The 19,827-nt window shown below is 47.0% G+C and overlaps 1 protein-coding gene across 4 annotated transcripts in view; it reads left to right on the top strand.

Annotated features, from left to right (window-relative positions):
- Positions 1-19,827, top strand: part of Abcc1 (ATP binding cassette subfamily C member 1 (ABCC1 blood group)) — a 134,067-nt gene extending 114,240 nt beyond the window's left edge. For all 4 annotated transcript variants that reach the window (XM_063226623.1, XM_063226624.1, XM_063226622.1 and 1 more), the window contains exons 22-31: positions 2,067-2,274; positions 4,202-4,512; positions 6,270-6,469; positions 7,838-7,964; positions 8,631-8,732; positions 11,383-11,529; positions 13,017-13,175; positions 14,491-14,657; positions 15,720-15,914; positions 18,164-19,827. In XM_063226623.1, coding sequence (XP_063082693.1) covers positions 2,067-2,274; positions 4,202-4,512; positions 6,270-6,469; positions 7,838-7,964; positions 8,631-8,732; positions 11,383-11,529; positions 13,017-13,175; positions 14,491-14,657; positions 15,720-15,914; positions 18,164-18,272 — 1,725 coding nt within the window. In that variant the 3' untranslated portion in view covers positions 18,273-19,827. The remainder of the gene's footprint in view (positions 1-2,066; positions 2,275-4,201; positions 4,513-6,269; positions 6,470-7,837; positions 7,965-8,630; positions 8,733-11,382; positions 11,530-13,016; positions 13,176-14,490; positions 14,658-15,719; positions 15,915-18,163) is intronic.

Genomic DNA, 19,827 nt, shown 5'->3' with positions numbered 1-19,827 from the left:
TATTTTTAAAAGTAAACGTGGTTATATAAAAATAAAAGCAGGGCTAGGATTGTAGTTGGGTGATGGAGCACATACAAGGCCCTGGGTTCCAAGTTTCCCAAAGTAGGGAATTATATTTTTAAGATAAATAAAAATTAAGTACACAAGAAAGTCAAAACACCTCCAAAAGGTAGGAGAGACTGAGCAGGTTTGAGGGGTCACTAGGTGAGGTGCAGGGAATACCCCCTGCCCCCTCCAAAAGATATGGTGACCTCAGCTTGCCTCCCACTCCAGAGTAGGTTTGTCCACTTTCATCACAGAAAAGCATTCAGCATACATTGAGAGAGGCATAGGCAGGTTTATTAAGCAGAATCAAAGAAGAAGCATGCTCAGAAAGGGGTGCAGGTGCTTATAGTCTGGGGAGTTCATGTGGTTTGGAGCAGGAAATCTGTGGGATTGGTCAGTTTACAGGAGAAAGGCAAAGGCCCAATTTAGAGGCATATTGTATCTGTTAATACTGATAGGAATTTTGGAGTAATTTGCCTAGAAGATTGGGGGTGATGTGGGGTGGGGAAGCATTGTAATCTTGGGTAACTTTGATTATGTCCAGAAGCCGTAGTTCCCTTAAAATTATAATTTTAAAATTACAATTTCCCTTGTCTTTTTCTTATTTTTATTTTGTTCAATCTTGCCTTAGCCACCCTCTCTTAGATTTACTCAGTATCCAGAGCCTCTTGGGACCCTCTGGCTATTATCTAGCTTGTGCTCACTCCAAGGGCTGCCAGAGAAATTAGCTAAGACCCAACACATAGGAAGGACGGGCCAGAGCCCCAGACCTGTATGACCCTCATCAGATCTCTGTGTCAGCCAGAGGAGACAGATCCCAGGGCCATTCCCGTTTTATATACAAGGAACAGTGCAGCCAGAGTCTCAAACTTGTCAAAATTAGACAGATACGGAGCCAAACTAAATACTCTGATGTCACTACGTTCCACTTCCCCCAAGAAAGGGGGCCTCCAAGCCCTGCTGAGCAGTTTGAGCAGGCAGCTTAGCTGCATGGTGAAGCCAAATGGTAAAATAAGTTCTTCATTCTGAAACCACTGCCAGTGCTGTCACCCCGAATGTTTCACTGTCAGGAATAGACTTGGAAAGGAGACATGAAAAGGAAACAATTAGTTGTGTGTCCAGCCTGCTGTGCCTCTGCCAGACTGTAGTCAGATGGTTTTTGTGAACCAGAATGAAGCATTCAAAGCTTGAAGTGGTGGCAAGCACACACACAAGGAGAGACCTGGAACAGCTGAAACCTTGCCTGATAGTTTGGGTGAATGATTAGCTTAAATTAGCAAGCTAATTGCCCTGCCTCTGGCATCAGGCCACTAGGCATCTTTTAGCACGAGTGTTTGCCTGGGAGGCTCAGTAAGTGTCAAGCAGTGGATATCTGGCTAAGGTATTTAGTCTATAATGGTCAACAGATCCAGTTGTGGAGTGGAGGTGGCACCTGGCTTTGACTGCTAGGCAGCATGTCCCACCTTCCCATTTGCTTGAAACTCTGATGGCTTCCTGTGGGTCCTGGAGTAAAGATCAGAATCCTGAACAGAATCTCCAGACCATGGATGAGACCTCCTTCTCCAGCGCCATCTTCTTTCTCTCCACCTCACGTTCTGGCTCCAGGCCACCGTTGCCTCTTTCCAGTTGCATAAATGTGCTGTTCTTTCTCCTGCCTCTGCCTTTGCATTTGCTTTCTCAACTTCAGCATTCCATTTTCAGTACTCTTACTTATTTAAATAAAACTTTCCCTGATATCCCCTCCCTGGGTTAGGCCAGGATGCCTGGTTTGATTCTTGATAGGATCATGTGTCCGTTAGCGCCTTTAATACCCATTTATCTGGATGGATGATTAAATGGCAGCCACTTTCCTGGGAGCTCTGCAAAGGTCTCTCCCTTGGCTTTTGTCCACTGATGGCTTTCCTTTGTCAGATAACTAAGGGAGGAGGGTGTTGTACATCTAGGAAGAGATGGGCAGTTGGTCTGCCCAGAGGTATGGGCGTTGCAGACCTCATCCGTACTGTTGTCTTTGTGGCCCCCAGGTGCAGCTCTCGGTGTACTGGGACTACATGAAGGCCATCGGACTCTTCCTCTCCTTTCTGAGCATCTTCCTCTTCCTGTGTAACCACGTTTCCTCCCTGGCTTCCAACTACTGGCTCAGTCTCTGGACAGATGACCCTGTCGTCAATGGGACCCAGAAGAACACGAATTTCCGGCTCGGTATCTATGGAGCTCTGGGCATCTCACAAGGTGGGCATCATCATCCCATCCTTTCTGACTTTGACAGCTGTAATCATTTCATGTCTGATTATAGAACTGGCCCACCCTAAGACTTCAAGGTTTCATAGATAGATTCCTCCACAAAACCAAGCCAAAGCCGGGTGAGCAGCACCTATTACATAGCAGGGCCTCAAGCGTTTGTAGAGTTAATGTTTCTCAAATGCATTGATTCACACAGCCTGAAGAGGCAGGAGGGAGGTAAGGTCCAGTGCCCATTTTACAGATGGGGAAAGTTGGGAGCAGAGGCTGCTTAGAGGCCTCCTGGCCCCATCACTCTGCCTTGTGATGGGGCTTCTGCAAAATCTTAGGTAGGTTCTTTGGCCTTCGGTGCAAAGGTTCATTCCAGTGGTTGTTAGCATAGGCAGTACTGTCCTCCAGGGGATGTTGGTCAACACTTGGAGACTTTCTAGTTGTCTCAGTGAGAGGGTGAGGTGGATAAGAGCTTCTGGTGCCTGAGGGCTGAATATTACCTGGGTGAAGAGAACAGCCCCACTGCAGAGAAGGACCGGCTCACAAGTCAGCAGTGATGAGACAGAAGCTCTGATGTCTGCCGCCTTTGTGATTCATGGGGTTCTACAGTCTCAGCAGCAGGGCTCACACAACTGACAGAGCATTTACTCAGTGCCTAGCTCCATTCTCAGTTCTGTTACATGTGTTAAAGTATTTTATCCTCATGGCAATCCCACGAGGTGGGAGCTACTTTCCCCTTTTAGAAAATAGAGAAAGTGAGGCCCAGAGAGGCAAAGTCAGTTGTCCAGAGTCACACAGTAAATACATGGCAGAGCAGGCCTTGAATGAGCTGCTGTGCTGTGCATTGGATATTGCCTAGGTGCTCATAGAAACTGCAGTTGCAGCTGCACCTGTCCAGAGTCTGTGACGTGCACAAACAATAAATGCACATGCTTGACACATGTAAGCACTTCCTCTATACTAGGCATGTTGCCGCTTGGCGTCGAACAGTGCTGTAATGTAAATATCATTGTCCTCATTTTACAGATGAGGGAACTGAAGTTCAGAGGTTAAGTGACTTGAGGAAGGTCCCACAAACTAGTAATTGACAGAGATAGTATTTGGCAGTTTTGGCTAGAGATGAGCTCCCCCCATTTTCACCCCAACCTCTTGGGTTTCTTGCTGCTCAAAGAAGCCACAGTAGAAGCCTCTCCATGCCTACAGCATTGCGCCTTGGAAAGAACAGTGCCCTGCTGGATGTGGTTTGGAGGAGCCACGAATGAGTCATGATCTCCCGGAGATGCTGTTGGAAAAAGCTCTTAAGAGAGTAGATATGGATTTGTTGAGTTTCTCAGTTAGTAATCTTGTCTTCCTTTACTAGTAGGGCAAAGAGCTGTGGCCTCCAATTTATATTTAAGGGAAAGTAGAGAGCAGAGTGGCTGTGGTGCTTACCTGGGCCCGCACAGTCCAGGGTCTGTTCTTCAGCCATCTGAAGTCCGGGTCATCCAATTGAGCATTCAGTTCTTGGGTTGAATGAACCACATTGTCAGTGCTCAGTAGCCACCTGCAGCTGGTGCCTCCCGATTGGGCAGCTCAGGTGCACAGCGTGTGATCACTGCAGAAGGTCCGTGGGTGAAGGCTGGGACCCTGGGGCAGGCTGCCTGGATCCCAGTCCCAGCTCTGCTTTCATCTGATAAATATATTTCACACACAGCTCACCTGTCTGGTTTTCATTTTCTTACCAAAACAGGTAGCAGTGTGATCCTAAATTTAGACAAGCGTTAAAACCTAGCACATGCTCTTTGGGTACTAAGTGTGCTATCACAATAGCTGCCATCACTTTAAGACACTGAGACTCTGGCCTACCCAGTCTATGAGCCTTTCTCTAGTGCCAACCCCTGCCTGACCTCCCTCCCCACTGCAGAGCCTCACATCCAAGTGTTTACAGGTGTCGCCGTGTTCGGCTACTCCATGACGGTGTCCATCGGGGGAATCTTTGCCTCCCGCCGCCTGCACCTAGACCTGCTGCACAATGTTCTCCGGTCACCTATGAGCTTCTTTGAGCGCACCCCCAGCGGGAACCTGGTGAACCGCTTCTCCAAGGAGCTGGACACGGTAGACTCCATGATCCCGCAGGTCATCAAGATGTTCATGGGCTCGCTGTTCACTGTCCTGGGCTCCTGCATCCTCATCCTGCTGGCCACCCCCATTGCTGCTGTCGTCATCCCACCACTGGGCTTCATCTACTTCTTCGTGCAGGTGAGGGAGCTGTGGTGTCCAGGCTGAGCCCTGTCACCTGATGTCTGTTTCCCCAGCACAGGGCTATGAGGACTTGCTGGCAGGAGCTTAAGTTTGCTTTTGTCTATTTTGAATACCTAAATTGATTTTTAGCTGTGATAACCAAAATACATATACTTTCTTTCTAGTAAGTTTGACTTTGTTAGCTTTGAGTTTGAAAACAGTCTATACATGGACAGTTGCATCTTTTAAGTAGATATAACCACAAAATTCTTTATTTCTTAAGCCTCCTATAGATAACAGAGATGTGAAAAGTAGCATTTTAAGCAAGATAAATGTTTATTTTTCTCTCTTGCAATAGATACTTTGAGACAGGTCAAGGCTGGGGTGGCAGCTCAGTGACCTTGTTAATATGCTAGATTGTCTTGTCTTCTCTTCCTTCTTGCATGAACATTCTGTTCTAAATAGGTTTCATGATCCAAGAGGGTTGCTGGAGTTTCAGCCATTGTATCTATATTTTTACACAGTGAGAGTGAGATAGGGAACAGGCCAAGAAAGCTTATGATGGCTGAATCAATTCTACCTATTTAAATAGAGCTAATTGTTCAAACTTAGTCATGTAGCCACTGCTCTTTGCAAAGCAGACTAGTGGTACAGTTTTTAGCTGAGTCTTGTCACTTGTCTCCCTGTTTCCCCAGCACATTGTTGTTGGAAACATTGTAGTTTCCAATGGTAAATTTCTGCTGGGAAAGAAGAAGGGGATATTATGCAGGCAATTCGTAGTCTCTGTCCTAGTCTTTTTTAGAACCTGTTACAATCTTTGAACACATGGTTTTTTAGATTATTATTGTATAGATGGTGTTCCTGTTGACAGATGAGCATGGTGTGAGGCTCAGGGAAGAGGTGTCTTACCCAAGTACCAGAGCTTAGTGTGGGGAGCCCAAAACTGTCCTCCTCTTACCTGCACCAAACACTAACTATATATGGCACAATTGCTAGTTGGGGTTGTTTGCTTAGATGGGAGCGTTCCCATGACAACTCAGGTGCATGGTACTCCATCCCACTCTGTTTAGGTGGGGTGCAGCCAGCCAGTCAGCCTCTGGACCCCATTATACTGCAGTCCAGAAATTAGTGAGCAGTAATAAGGGTAGGTCCAGTCCCAGACATTCCTCATAACCTCCTTAAATTGGTAGCTACATTTTCTTGGGAAATCTTGTAGCTGCATTTATCAAAAATATCGTATCATAGTCACTTTCCCATCACTGGGACAAAATATCCAATTTCCACAACTTAGACCAGAGGTCTGTTTTGGCTCATGATTTCAGGCCACAGTCACATGCTCCAAGGTAGAAACAGCATAGCAGAACAAAAGGAGCTCAACCTGTGACAGCCAGAAAGCAGAGAAAGGGCAGGGGTAGGGACAAGAATACACCCTTCTAGGTCCACCCCTCCCTCCGTGACACACCTCCAGCCAGCCCTACATCTAATTGCCTCTGTATGCTGTTTCCTCACCTTGAAGCAAGAGGCACCTGGTGCATTTGCTATGGGGGTCATACAAACAGATTCCGGGACACTGGGCTCTTTCAAGGTACTGGTTACTGTCACTGTTGTCCACACTGTGCCTGTAGTCCACCAGGTGAGCAAGATGCTGGTTAAGTGCCCAGTATTTTGCCTCCTGGAAGTATCAGTCATAGCAAGACTTCTCCACCATACTCCCAGGAGGATAGATGAGGAGACCATCACTGAAAACACCATCTCCCCGACCCTTTCCTTTGCAGAGATTCTACGTGGCTTCCTCTCGGCAGCTAAAGCGCCTTGAGTCAGTCAGCCGCTCTCCAGTTTACTCCCACTTCAATGAGACCTTGCTGGGGGTCTCCGTCATCCGTGCCTTCGAGGAGCAGGAGCGCTTTATCCGCCAGAGTGACCTGAAGGTGGATGAGAACCAGAAGGCCTACTACCCCAGCATTGTGGCCAACAGGTGGGCAGTGGGACCAGGAGGGCCAGAGGGAAACTTCTGAGTGCCTCGACTTCCACCTGGGCCCCTTAATCCTGAGGCAGGGCACAGAGCAGCCAAGCAGACAGGGCAGCCCTGGGGAGAGGAAGGAGCATTGTAGGGTCAGGGTTCTACTGGAGCCATAGAGCCCCATGAGCACTGTCCTGCTGCTATCTAGGTGATTGATTGCTATATCCCTGAATAGCTACCTCCTCCTTACCCTTCTGCATCCTGGCACACTTCGTTGAAAGGCGGTAAAAACTGAGCTTTAGCCCAATTGGTGCATTATAATCCCATTGCATCAGACTGGCTGGAGGGACCTTGAATTGCTGGAGTCTGCCACTTCCTGGCAGGAGTGTTAGGGAGTTTGTCAAAATCTGGCTCTGCCTGTGGGAGAATTTCACACAGATGAGGGTCAGTCACATAGATCATAAGGGCTGTGGTAGAAGAAAGATCCAGCAACACCACTTCCCTAAACAAAAGCAAACTGCTTTACACTTTAAAATGTGAAAATAGTTTCTCTTGTGCTACATAATAGCTGTTGAAAGTTAACTTAAAACAAATGAAACATCTGTCTATATTTCAAAAGGTAAAAATTTTTTCCAATTAGATTTTATTGTTATATTTTAGACGTACATAATGATCACATTCATCATAGAGAATTTGTACTTGTTCATGATATAACTTGGGGTTTTTTCCTCATTCCCCTACTCTCCCTTTAACCCCTGCTTCTCTCAGTAATTTTAATGTTTTTGAAATTAGGATGAATCTGAGACATGTCAGGCACATTGAACATGGTAATGTGCATGTCTCCTTCTAGATCCATCTCTTGCTAAGCTTATTTATTTGCAGTGCTAAGGATTACCCTCAGGGCCTCACACATGCTAAGCAAGCTTTCTGACACTCAGTCCAGTAGATTTATTTTTAAATCAGTGATGCCTCTTACAGTTCTTTGTGTTTAAGGAGTTCTAGGGTATCTTTATGAAATACACATGTGTGTAACATTTTTAAAGACTTCTTGAGAAAAAGTTGGTTCTTAAGAAGGCAATCTTTAGATTCTGGGTTGGCGAGGGCAGCTTCTGGAGAACCCTGTGTTTGTCCTGGGGCTGGCCAGGCTGCTAAGAGCAGTGAACTTCGAGTCCCATGATCCCTTCCCCTGTGGCCAGGCTGCATGGTTTGGACGGGTAGCACTGAGGAGACTTTTTTTCCAGAACATGCAGGGAGTCATAACACTTAGCAGCGCATTGGCATCCTCTCCCCTGTGACCTGGAGCCAGGTCTCTCAAAAGCTGACTGTGTGTGTGTGCATGTACGTGTCTGTATGTGCACCTGTCTGCTTTGTGTCTCCCTGCAGGTGGCTCGCTGTGCGATTGGAGTGTGTTGGAAACTGCATTGTCCTGTTTGCCGCCCTGTTTGCAGTCATTTCTCGGCACAGCCTTAGTGCTGGCCTGGTGGGCCTCTCGGTGTCTTACTCCTTGCAGGTAGGTGGAGGTGCTCTTATTAAAGTCTCTCAAGGCAAGTTGCCAGGTTCCCGGGCCTTTGCTTGAGATTCTCCTGGGAATGGAAGAAGGAGAGACTTGCATACAGAGCTCAGGGACCAACTAAAACAAAGGAGGAATTTGACACAGGGCCAGGATTCTCCTTCAGTCAAGAAAATTCCTTGATGCCTCAAGGGGATGCTTCCAGCTACAAGGGAAATGCTTTTAAAACTATGAGTTTCAAGCTCGGCATGGTAACATGTGTGTGTATTCCCAGTACCCAGGTTGACTGAGGCAGGAGAATCGAAAGTTTAAGGCCAGCATTAGGAACTTAGCAAGGCCTGACTCAAAATTTAAAAAACCAGGAAAACCATAACCAAACCCAAACTGTGATATCTTTCCTCCTGTAGCTATGTTCTCATGAGTTTTGATACATTATAGTTTCATATTATCAACTAATTCCGGATATTATCTGATTTACTTTCTAAAGACTGGTCTGGCCCGTGATCATTTTGAAAAACCTCAGTGCTTAAGAGATGAAGGGTGGCGGATCAGGATGATAGCTATATGTGCTAATTTCTTACTTGAATGCTCCATAATTAATGATTCCTTAAAGTAAAGTCACTGACGTTCACGCTGTGAATTCCATGTTGACTCTTCTACTTGTAGATCACCTCCTACCTGAACTGGCTGGTTCGGATGTCATCTGAGATGGAGACCAACATTGTAGCTGTGGAGAGACTCAAGGAGTATTCCGAAACTGAGAAAGAGGTAAAGTAGGAATCCTCTCCTTTATGCTCGGCCTTGTTCATCTCTGTAGCTTTACCCCAAAAGACGCGCAAGCTGCCATGCTTTGTGCATCCTGTTCTTGAGTGGGCAAATAAGTTAGATGTCTCACCAAGCAGAAGTGCATCTGGTACTGGTATCACCTCTTTCAACACCTACATACAACCACCTGGTTTTTCCCAGGATATCAGATGCCAGTATACGTGATTACAGGATACTTTCAGGGTATTCATATAGCTTTCATTGTGTAGTGAGGGCATTTTTCTTTTTTTTTTTTTTTTTTTTTTTTTTTTTTTTTTTTTGTGAGGGCATTTTTCTTCTTCTGATCCTCATATCTAGCTTTTGTTGGGCTCACAGAGACTGTCTTAGTTTGCTGCTCAATCTTTAATGCCTTACTAATTGAGATAAAATCTCCCATCATAGATGTAAACAGCAGCCTTCAGGGGACAGTATTTATCTAACCAAGATAATCTGCTGTTTGTTTTGTATTTTACAGGGAACTTCTATTACGAAAGATAGTGCTAGCTTTCCATTTGTGATTGTATATAAATTTGCCTCTTATATAAGTAGAAATGAGTTGATTTAAAGCAGGAAAAATAAGTAACAGCAGAACCAGTAGATAGCTATGGCAGAAATCTTGGTGTTGTGAGGAATTTCCTGATACTTGGGAAGGGAAGTCTCTACTCTATAGACGGGAAGGGTCACATGAGGCTCAGTGCTGCAGTAGGACTGAGACCCAGGTCTCCAGCATATGCCACTAGGGGTTATCTTCTCGTGTCCTGAGCAGCCCCACCCTGAGCAGTATTAGAGACAATCATGATAATAACAGGATTGCCTGGCAGTCACTGTGTCCACCACCACTGGCAGCCAAATGTGCTGTGGTGATGCCGGGCCCTGTCCTCACTGTGTTTGCATAGGATAACTGCTTCACCACTAGGCTGTATTATAGTAGATGCTGTCATTAGGTGTATTCCACAAATGGGAAAGTCCCGGTCAGGGCCTGTCCTGAGAAAGTCAAAGCAGTGCCTAGATCCAGCCCTTCAATATACCTGCACTGTGAACCAGCTCCGCGATGGAAATGGGTCCACTGTTTGCAGTTTTCCACCTTATGTTGAATTTTTTTTACAGTGGTTTTATTGAGATATAATTCACACACCATGTAGCCATTTTTTTAAGAAAACACTTTACGTACTTTTAGTAATTTTTAGAATAAGCCCATTTGAAAAATACAAGAGGAAAGGATTCCTAGTCCTACCTCCTATTCAAAACACTATAAATTTATGCACAATTAATTCCATATTATTCTCTCCAGTCTTCTGTTCTTATCTCATGTCCCCTTCATGCATATACATGAATTATAAAATAGAGGTTGGCTTATGGTTAAAAAGCCTTATGCAAGGAGTTTCCGGGGACCACAGATGACAGTCGTATTCCTGTTCCCTGCACCTGACTCCTTCCCTGGACAGAGTCCTTGTTCACAGGCTTGGCTGTCCCCTAGACTTCTCCTTGGGCATATTCACATGGATGGATACTCTCACATGCTATTGTTTGCCTCTTTTTCTTTTAACCCAAGTCAGATCTGTAGGTTTTTCTGTGCAGTTGGTTCCCTTTGACTTTGCCTGCTCCAAGGCCCAGGCATATCTGCATCTGCAAAAAGAAAAGAAATATATTGTAGTATTCCCTGTCTAGTAGGGTTGCTTCGAGGCTCCATTGAGCTCCTCAGTCAGCAAGACTAAGCGGAGTGCCTAGTGTATTGTAAGTGCTCCATAAAAACATGTATTTTTTAGTGCTTCCTTGCCAGAGTCACCCTTCCAGTCTTGTTCTGTACTGATCTTCTGCAGCAGGGTCATTCCTGCATGTGCTTAGTAGTCTCAGGAGGCATATGCGTCCCCTGGGCTGCAGCCCTCAAGCCTGGCCCAGAGCACACCTAGTGTGGATTTAGGAAATGCCGAACTGAACTTTTCAGAAGTAGGAGCTGTGTGACCCTGCGTGAGGCACTTAGCGTGTCTTCAACTAAGCTTTTTCCTGTGTGACTGGGGATGTTGCAGAACCCTCTATATGACGTTGGGAGGATGAACATGGTCATGTATCAGTCATGGGTGTGGAGCTTGGCACATGGTAATCTAGTATTGGCCATGGCATCACTGTTGTCCTCCAGGCCAGGAAGGCATCTGGGCAGCTCACTGCCACTCATTCCTCAGTTCATTCATAAGTATTTATCAAGCACCTACTATGTGCTCTGAGCTCTAAGAGACAGCAGAGAGCAGTGGCAAAGCCTGGTGGTCCAGGGTTGTGGAGGAGGTAGTCAGTGCTCTGAAGGAGGACAGAGCAGGGGAGAGCACAAGGACACAGGGCCAGGGGGATGGTCTCAGGCAACCCAGTCTGCAGAAGGTGAAGGAAGGACCCAGTGAGTAGCATGGTGAAGAGTGCTGCAGGACACACAAATAGCTAGTCCAAAGGCAGAAGCAGGCTGTGGGGTGCATTTGAGGACCAGCCGGGAGGCCAGCAGGATAGAGAGGGAGATAGGCAGGAAGGGTCGTGGAGGTCTGTTCCAGTGGAGCCTGTTCCAGTGGCACAGAGGATGAACTCAAAATTCCTCTTTTCTCTCCCTTCCTGACCCTTGTTGTGATCTAAGGCTGCCTGGCAAATCCAAGACACAGCTCCACCCAGCACCTGGCCTGAGGTGGGCCGAGTGGAGTTCCGGGATTACGGCTTGCGGTACCGAGAGGACCTGGACTTGGTTCTCAAGCACATAAACGTCATCATCGAAGGGGGAGAAAAGGTGGGTGTGCGTCATCCCCCACACCCGCTTACAGTTGGGCATGGGCTGTGGTCAGGTGGCTAAAACCAGCTGTGTCACCTGCCCGGACCACAGTCCTGCTCTGTGGGTGGGGCCAGGGGCGTTGTGGGGAGGGTGCGGCTGGTGGAGTGAAGGCTGCTCAGAGTGTCTAGAAGGCTACAAGCCCGGAGCCCAGAGACCAAGGTAAGCCCTGCAGATTTACTTTCTAGTTTCCTTCCCCTGCCTGTCTCTCTCCCTGCCTCTGGCTCTAGATTCCCTCTCCCCTTTCTTGTTTTAGTCTTGTTTGTGACACATAATGTTCACATGCATCGTGGTATCATTGGTCCATGTGCATGAGACATCCCAGATCCTTTTACATCCCCTTCCCATTTGTAAAAGATCAGTAGATTCCCTGTTCACCCCAGCTGCTGCCCACCCCCATTCTTGTGCCTACCGGGCCCTTTTAAGTCCCTTAAGTTTACCAGTTTCAGAATAAGATAATGTCAGAGTAGGAGTAGTTTGAGGCACATATGTATCAGTGGGATCTTAGAACTGTCCTTTGTTTAGAAGCTATTCCTGGAAGACATCCTTGAGATTCTTAGAATTTCCTGGGAAATCAGTTCAAGGATCTTCTTGGAAGTTTATATTTCTGAACATATGGATTTGTTAAACTCTCATTGCCACAAGGCTCAGCACATCCTGTTCCCACGAGATGATGTAACAAGGGACAAAGCAGGGCGGCTGATGTTCCCACGGAGTCTTTGACTTTTGTTACGCCTTAGGGACCTTCTCTGCATGCTACGCCATGGCATCTGTCAGAGGGTTGAGGGGAGCAGGGAGGTTTTATAGGTGGATGGCAGGAATGCCAGTTGGTGGCTGTGACGTGGGACCAAATGTCAAGACCAGGCCATATTGAAAGGAGTGTGGCGGCATCTGCTTGTATCACAGAAATTTCAGCAGCTCAGGTCAGAAAGGCCTCATTAGAGGAGCGAAACAGTGTGGAAAAGAATACCTAACTATTGCTTAATCCTCTCTTGAGTTAACGGTAATAGGCCTTATTAAACATTCCTTCTGCTTGATACCTGTCTCTTTGAAGGTCTCTGCTGACTTAAAGAAGAGTGGGTTCATTCCTTAGGGAGTTTGGCTACTCCCCCATCCATACTTATTTTCTGAGACAGAAAAGTGTTGCTAAGTTGCCTATGCTGGGCCCAAAATTGCAGTCCTCCTGCCTCAGCCTCCTAGAGTACTGGGATTACAGGCATGTGCCACTACAACTGGCAAGGGAGTCTCTCTTGACATTTGGCCAAAGCAAGCCCATAAAGGAGTGTCCTTGGGAGCTGGTGACAGAGAGTGCTGGTGGGAGTTGGGTCAAGCAGATGACAGAGCTGCTCTGGGCCAGCCACTTGCAGTGAGGACACTGTGAGGCCACAGCAACCTGGGCAGCCAGATTCCAGCATTCCCACCTCATCAGGGCTCTTCATGTCCCACAGGTTGGCATCGTAGGGCGGACAGGAGCTGGCAAGTCCTCTCTCACCCTGGGCTTGTTTCGGATAAACGAGTCCGCAGAAGGCGAGATCATCATCGATGATATTAACATTGCCAAGATCGGCCTGCACAACCTGCGCTTCAAAATCACCATCATCCCTCAGGTGGGACAGGCAAGGCCAGCGAGAAGCTGGGGCCACAGGTCCTGTGGTTCCAGTAAGAGTGACAACAGCCTTCTGTGTGTGTAGGCCCAACCAACCATCAATCACAGATGTTTTTTCTTTTGTTTAAAACATCTGTATGTGTTCAGAGCATGTAGGGACATCATTCCCTAAATGATAACAGTGTAACGTCTGTTCACACAGCAGTCCTACTGTCCTAGATGCTGTAAGTAGCCCAGAGGTGATTGAAAGTGTACAGGAAGGTGTGTGTTAGTTATATGCAAATACTATGCCATTACCAAAGGGTCCTGAGCGCCTGTGAATTTTGACATCTGATGAGGATCTTAGTGAAACACAGTCCCCTGCTGCCAGAGTCAGGAGAGGATTTTTATTGCTTCCTAGAGCTGACCAGTAAAGGAGCATTTCCCTCTGGACTGACCCGTGTAGGTGGCAAGTCTCATTAATAAGCTGTTAAACACTTGGCAGTATGTGTGATGAGGTTAGATCATTAGTTATCACTTTAACTTAGGACAGAAGCTTAAATTCTTACTTTAACCATTATGTGCAAGTCACACAACGGGACCCCCATAACAGCAAGGGGTCACACGTAGGTGGTAGCCACAGACGCTTGAGGTTCAGATCTGCACGAACACAGAAGAGCCACATAATGATTTAAAAAGATCAAAGTTTATTGTAAAAATAGGGGCCTGGAGATTTAGCTCAGGGGCTTAAGTGCTTGCCTGCTAAGTGCAAGGTCATGAGTTTGATCCATGGTACAAAAAAAATATAGCAGCTATGAACACAGTCAAATAATACATTACCACCCAAGGCAGGGGACAGCACAAAAGATGGAGGATCTTATATGAGAGAGACCCTTTAGCAGGTGAGAAAGAAAAGCTGTACCAGGCCAGTTTATTAGTTTAAGTGCCGTGTACAGACAAAAGGACTTGGTGGCAGTTCCCCATTATGTTAGTGTTATTCTCCCAAAGACAAAGGAACCCACAGTACTTTAGGATTGTACTTTAGCCAGTGCTGTCCTCTTTCTCTAAGGCTCTCAGCGTATTTGCGTGTTGAAAGCTCTCCGAAGTTATTCAAAAGAGAGAGCTGATTCCTGCTACCTAACCTGAGGATTCCTGATTGTTTTCCTTCTTCTTCTTTTTTTTTTAATCACAAACGTCTGTAGAATTAGTGATTCGGAGGGCCTCTGGAGTCTGTCGTTCCACAGTTCTATCAAGAGGGTTTTATGTCTGCCTGTGTGCTCTGCTCCTGCAGAACAGGGCATGAGCTTCACGTTCTATCTGCTCTCTCCTCTGAGCAGGACCCCGTCTTGTTCTCGGGTTCCCTTCGCATGAACCTGGACCCGTTCAGCCAGTACTCAGATGAAGAAGTCTGGACAGCCCTGGAGCTGGCTCACCTCAAAGGCTTCGTGTCCAGCCTCCCCGACAAGCTGAACCACGAGTGTGCGGAAGGCGGGGAGAACCTCAGGTGTGTAGGGTGGGCCAGTAGGGTGGGAAGCAAGTCCCCTGGGCACTGGCTCGGCCAGGGTGTGTGAAGATTCTGCCCTCTTGTGTGGTTTGAGCCTCAGTTCTGCCACAGACAAGCCACTTGCCCTCTCACCTCTTGGAGCCTTGGTCTCCATGTCTGCAAAACGGGTTTCACCCCAGGTTCTGTTTCCCTTCAAGTCCAAGGAGGATGACAAAGAAGACCAATGTATTTCCCATCATACCCTGGCCCCAGTCCACTGAGGATGACTGTCACTTGTTAAATTGGTAAAGGGCACTTTACCAGTCAGCAGATAGCACTGCTCTGAGCCCTCCTCATCCCTACCCACTGCCCTGCTGCCTTGGCTTTCTTCTCAAGGTCCCCAGGATCTGTCCAGAATCCAGCAGCTAATGCCTGTCACAGCAGGGAGCCACCGAGTACTGTCCCAGTAATGAGTCAGAATTTGTTTCAGCTGCCCATCGCCATGAGCGCCATCACCCAGTATGCTCACATGCTCAGGTGACCTGCCAGGTGGCTCTATTCATCCTGACCAATGTCACACATGTATCTGGGTCACATAGCTGTTGGCTAGTCTTTTGGGCCTTCTTGAGGGCAGTAAGGTATACTCCACATGCGTGTCATCCTCCAACAGACCAGATGGGCACATTGTCATGGTGATAGAAGCCCAGTGTGCCTCCCACATCAGGCTTCTGCTGGTCTTGTGTTTGTCACATCCCTTTGCCAAAGGCAAGGCATGGCCAAGTCCAGAGTCAGCTGTGAGGGCTCTATGGTTGGATAGAGTTCAGAGCCATCTTCCTTTTCACCACTCATGGTGAACTGGACCAGTATTTTGAATATCTCCTCTGAACCATGTGTTGAAATTTATTCTGCTGCACACACAACAGGAAACATGCAATTGATTGGTGATGTCTGCCACAGGGAATAGAAATGGAGGGTGGGCAGGCTTTCCTAGGTCAAGCTGGACAAAGTGTCTCCTCTCCTTCTCTCAGGTCAGGCCTGAGTAACACGGTCTCTGGTGTTTTTTTTTTTTGTTTTGTTTTTCAGCATCGGGCAGCGCCAGCTTGTGTGCCTGGCCCGAGCTTTGCTGAGGAAGACAAAGATCCTTGTGCTGGATGAGGCCACGGCAGCCGTGGACCTGGAAACAGATGACCTCATCCAGTCCACCATCAGGACACAGTTCGAGGACTGTACAGTCCTTACCATCGCCCACCGGCTCAATACCATCATGGACTACACAAGGTGAAGCCCTAGCTGAGAGAGCGAGCTTGCTCACTGTCCCATCCATCCATCCATCCATCCATCCATCCATCCATCCATCTATCCATCCACCAGTCCTTGTGCTAAGAAACAGCCCCACTTGGCCGTGCTTCTTTATTTTCGGTAGGGTCAGGTACTATGGAATCGTGTACTCATTTATTCTCAGCTTGTCTATGCGTGGTGCCTTTCTGTGTGCCTTGAAGTGGGGCCTAGTTCTGAGCCACGGGATCTGTGTTAGGATGCTGTTGGACAGGGGAGCCACTCTGGGAACTGGATAGCTTACTTTGAGAAGACAATAAACAAAACAACAAATAACATGATTTCAGAGGGTAGCATGTGTTGGGATGGTCATATAATAGGGAGAAGGGATGGCCAGTAGCAGGTAAGCCAATGTTTTCTTTTAAAAACTAGAAGCAGATATATTTGGTGGTGTAACACCAATAGTCAGGGAGGCTGAGGCAGAGGACTGCAAATTTAAACCCATTCTTGGCAGCTTAGTGAGACCCTGTCTCAAAATAAAAAGCAAGGGTTAGGGATATAGATCAGTACAAATGCTAGTACAGCCAGAAAAAAAAGCATAATCCATCTTGGATTATAGTCATCTTTTTACCTACATAGTTGTGAAACCAAGTTTTTAAACATTTATATAGAGCAAGCGGCCATCAAGCATCATTGCCCACAGAAGTCATCATGTGGCCCTGGTGTAGGGTGTTAGAGGTTTTGAATTTAGCACAGATGATCAAGCAAGGCCTCCCTGAAGAGGTGAGCTGAATAATGAGAATGTTGGCTACAGAAAATCTAGAACAAGAATCAGTAGTCTTTTTCTATTAAAGGCAAGAACATTTTTAGCTTTGCAGGCCAGGAGGTTGTGGTTTAAGTGGTCCATCTCCAGTATGGTCGCATGAAAGCAGGCATAGGCAATCCTTACAAAAAAGAGCGAGCACATTTGTGTGCTAATAAAAACTTTATTCATAAAAATGGGCAGAGGGAGGCTGCGGATTTAGCTCAGCGGCATAAGCACCTGCCTTGCAAGCAGGCGGTCGTGAGTTCAGTCCCCAGTACCAATAAAAATGAAAAAAAGACAAAAAAAAAAAAAAGTGGGCAGAGGGCCAGATTTGGCCTCCAGGCCATAGTTTGCCAAACTTTGAGCTAAGGAAAGAATATTCTAGGCAAAGGGCACAATCTAGTATAAAGGCTCTAACATGGGAATGTGTTTACTGAATTCAAAGGGTAGCTAGAGGCCTGTAGGCCTAGCGATTAGCCTGGAGTAGATCGTGAGAGGAGAGGGAGCCTGAAAGGTGGCTGGGGCTAGACCTTAGAGCACCAGGTAGTCACATAAGGAGGCTGAGAATTTATCCTGAGAGCACTGTGAAGCCCTGGAGGGTCACAAGTAGGAGAGTGACAGGACATACTTTCTTTTTTCACTACTAGGGATTGAATCCAGGGCCTTCATATGGAGCTACATCCCCAGTCCATTTTCTTTTTGAGACAGGATCTCGCTATAAGTCACTGAGTAGCCCAGGCTGAGCTTGAATTTATGATCTTAATCTCAGCTTTCCAGAGTACTGAGATCACAGGTCTGCACCACCACACCTAGTTGACGTGACATTTTTAAGAGATTGTTGAGCAGCTATGTAACAGGTACAATGGTGGCACATTTGAAACCCATTAGCTTGACCTGAGATCAGAAATGGACATGGTTAGATCTTAACCTTGTATACCAAAGAATCTTGTCAGTATATTATGGCCCACAGACCAAACTCAGCCTACTGTCCGTTTTTATGAATAAAGTTTTATTGGCACACAGCCACATTTTCTTGTCGTATCTGGCTGCTATTACAAATACAGTTGAGATAGGTAGTGTAACTGAGGCCATGCCAAAAATATTTACTGTCTGGCACTTTCCAGAAAAAGACTGCTGAAACCTGTTGTAGACTGTGCTAAGATCTTTTTATTTTATTCTGAGAATAGTGGACCAAGGACTCTGAACAGTTGACATCATTATCATCATTATTAACTGCCCTCAACAGTATTTGAGATAGAAATTTAGGGTGCAGAATTTGAAATTCACCAGAAATAGGGATTAAAGCTGGGTGACCAGTTGCTGGAAGGCTACTGCACAGTCCTGGCAGCAGATGTTGGGGTTCCAACCTAAAACACTGACCTTCCCAGATGGGTCCTCGGGGTCACAAATTTCCTTTCGCTCATGTCTGTGTCTGCTCTCCCCACAGGGTGATTGTGCTGGACAAAGGGGAAATCCGGGAGTACGGCACCCCCTCTGACCTCCTGCAGCAGAGGGGTCTCTTCTACAGCATGGCCAAAGATGCCGGTTTGGTGTGAGTGCCGGAGCTGGTGCACCTGGTCAGAACTGTGGGGCCGACACACCAGTGTCCAGGGATGAGCCAGCGTCCTTGGGAACCCAAACCTCTTAGTCAGAAACCAAAACAACAAGAAAAAGGAAAGAAAGAAAAGCAAACCCATCAACCAAAATACACACAAAGTAGCTGCCATCATCCAGTCCCTGGCCAGAATTGCCCTTGAAGTACCAGGAGACAACTGCATCCCAGAGAGCCCAGGCACCCACACCCTGGCCTCTGGCCTCCAGGAGACTCGCACACGTTTTCAGGCTTCCAAGAATGCAAGCCCACGGAGGGGTTTTAGCAGCCAGACTTTGGAGAAATTGGTTATGTAGAATATGCTAGTGACCAAATCCAGCCAACTGCCTCACATCTCTCCAGCCGAAGTCTGTGGATTCCCAGTCTTCAAGACACTTCCTGTCACCTCTGGAACTTTATCTGGTTCCAGCCAAATGCTTCATTTCCTTGGCTGCAGTCCTGAGGTTGAGGGGCCTGGTGAAAATCATTCTGATTCTCAGGCCATGCCCCAAGGGCCCTGACAGTCCTCTTGCCAACCATCTGGTCTTCCAGATGCTCCGATCCTGGGAGCCAGCACCCCAGCCCTGCCTGCCAGCCGGGCTTCAGTAGCCAGAGGCAGCTTTGCACACCCAAAGGACATGGCTGGACCTGCGGCTGATCTGGACCAGCAACCTCAGGGCCGGGCAGTGCCCTCTTACTGCTGATTTTCCAGCCTGCCCACCTCGACACCTTTCCCTTGCTTTCCTTCTGGTCCTCTCAGCACCCATGGCTAGGGCAGGTCTCCTCCTCTTGGTACTGGAAAGAGTGGAAGGTCTGCTACAGGCTACAGAGTGTCCAGAGCAAGGAGCCGGAGGGACCTCCTGAGTATTACCAGTTGGTACCAAAGAGAGTCCCCTGCAGTCGTCTCTTCATGTTTCAGTTTTCGCTTCTCACCCCTGGCATCTGGCTGGCTGCCAGGGGGCAGCAAATGGCAGAAAACTTGACACTTTAGACACTGAGTCTCTTCCGGGATAAGAAAAGACCCCATTCATGAATATCAGTGATTTTTTTTTTCGTTTTCTTTTTTTTTTTAAGTAGTATTCCAGTGAGAATGACTATCCTGAAGGTTTAATTTCTTGGGACAAAGTCCTGGGCCGGGAAGCAGGGATTTGTGGATCCTGGCTCTGTGTTTGACATTCAGTGCATGTTGTCCTTGGAAGAAGATGGAGAGGTAGAGTCCTTCGCAGCGGGTCCGTTAGCTGCCTCAGTGACAGACCAAAGTGAGACCCCGACAGCCGCAAGAGCTTACTGCTGCCCCAAGATTCACACCTGCTATGAATTACTGTGCATTGCTGACTTCAAACCCAGAGAAGCATCTTTTAGGTGGAAATACATATTTATTTTTTGTAAGTTATACCATCCTTTCATGTTAGAGAAACCAAGTTTTTCTTGGGGATCTTTTTGTAATGACTTACACTGGAAACGTGAACATTTGCAAATAATTTGCAGTAAAAAAAAATATTTTATTTCTTTCTAAACAA

This window comes from Cavia porcellus, unplaced genomic scaffold (genome assembly GCF_034190915.1).
Source record: "Cavia porcellus strain 051 isolate PalLab524CR breed Dunkin Hartley unplaced genomic scaffold, mCavPor4.1 scaffold_16, whole genome shotgun sequence".
NCBI lineage: Eukaryota > Metazoa > Chordata > Mammalia > Rodentia > Caviidae > Cavia > Cavia porcellus.
Note: the sequence above shows the minus strand (reverse complement) of the source record. Positions and strands in the feature narration are given on the sequence as shown.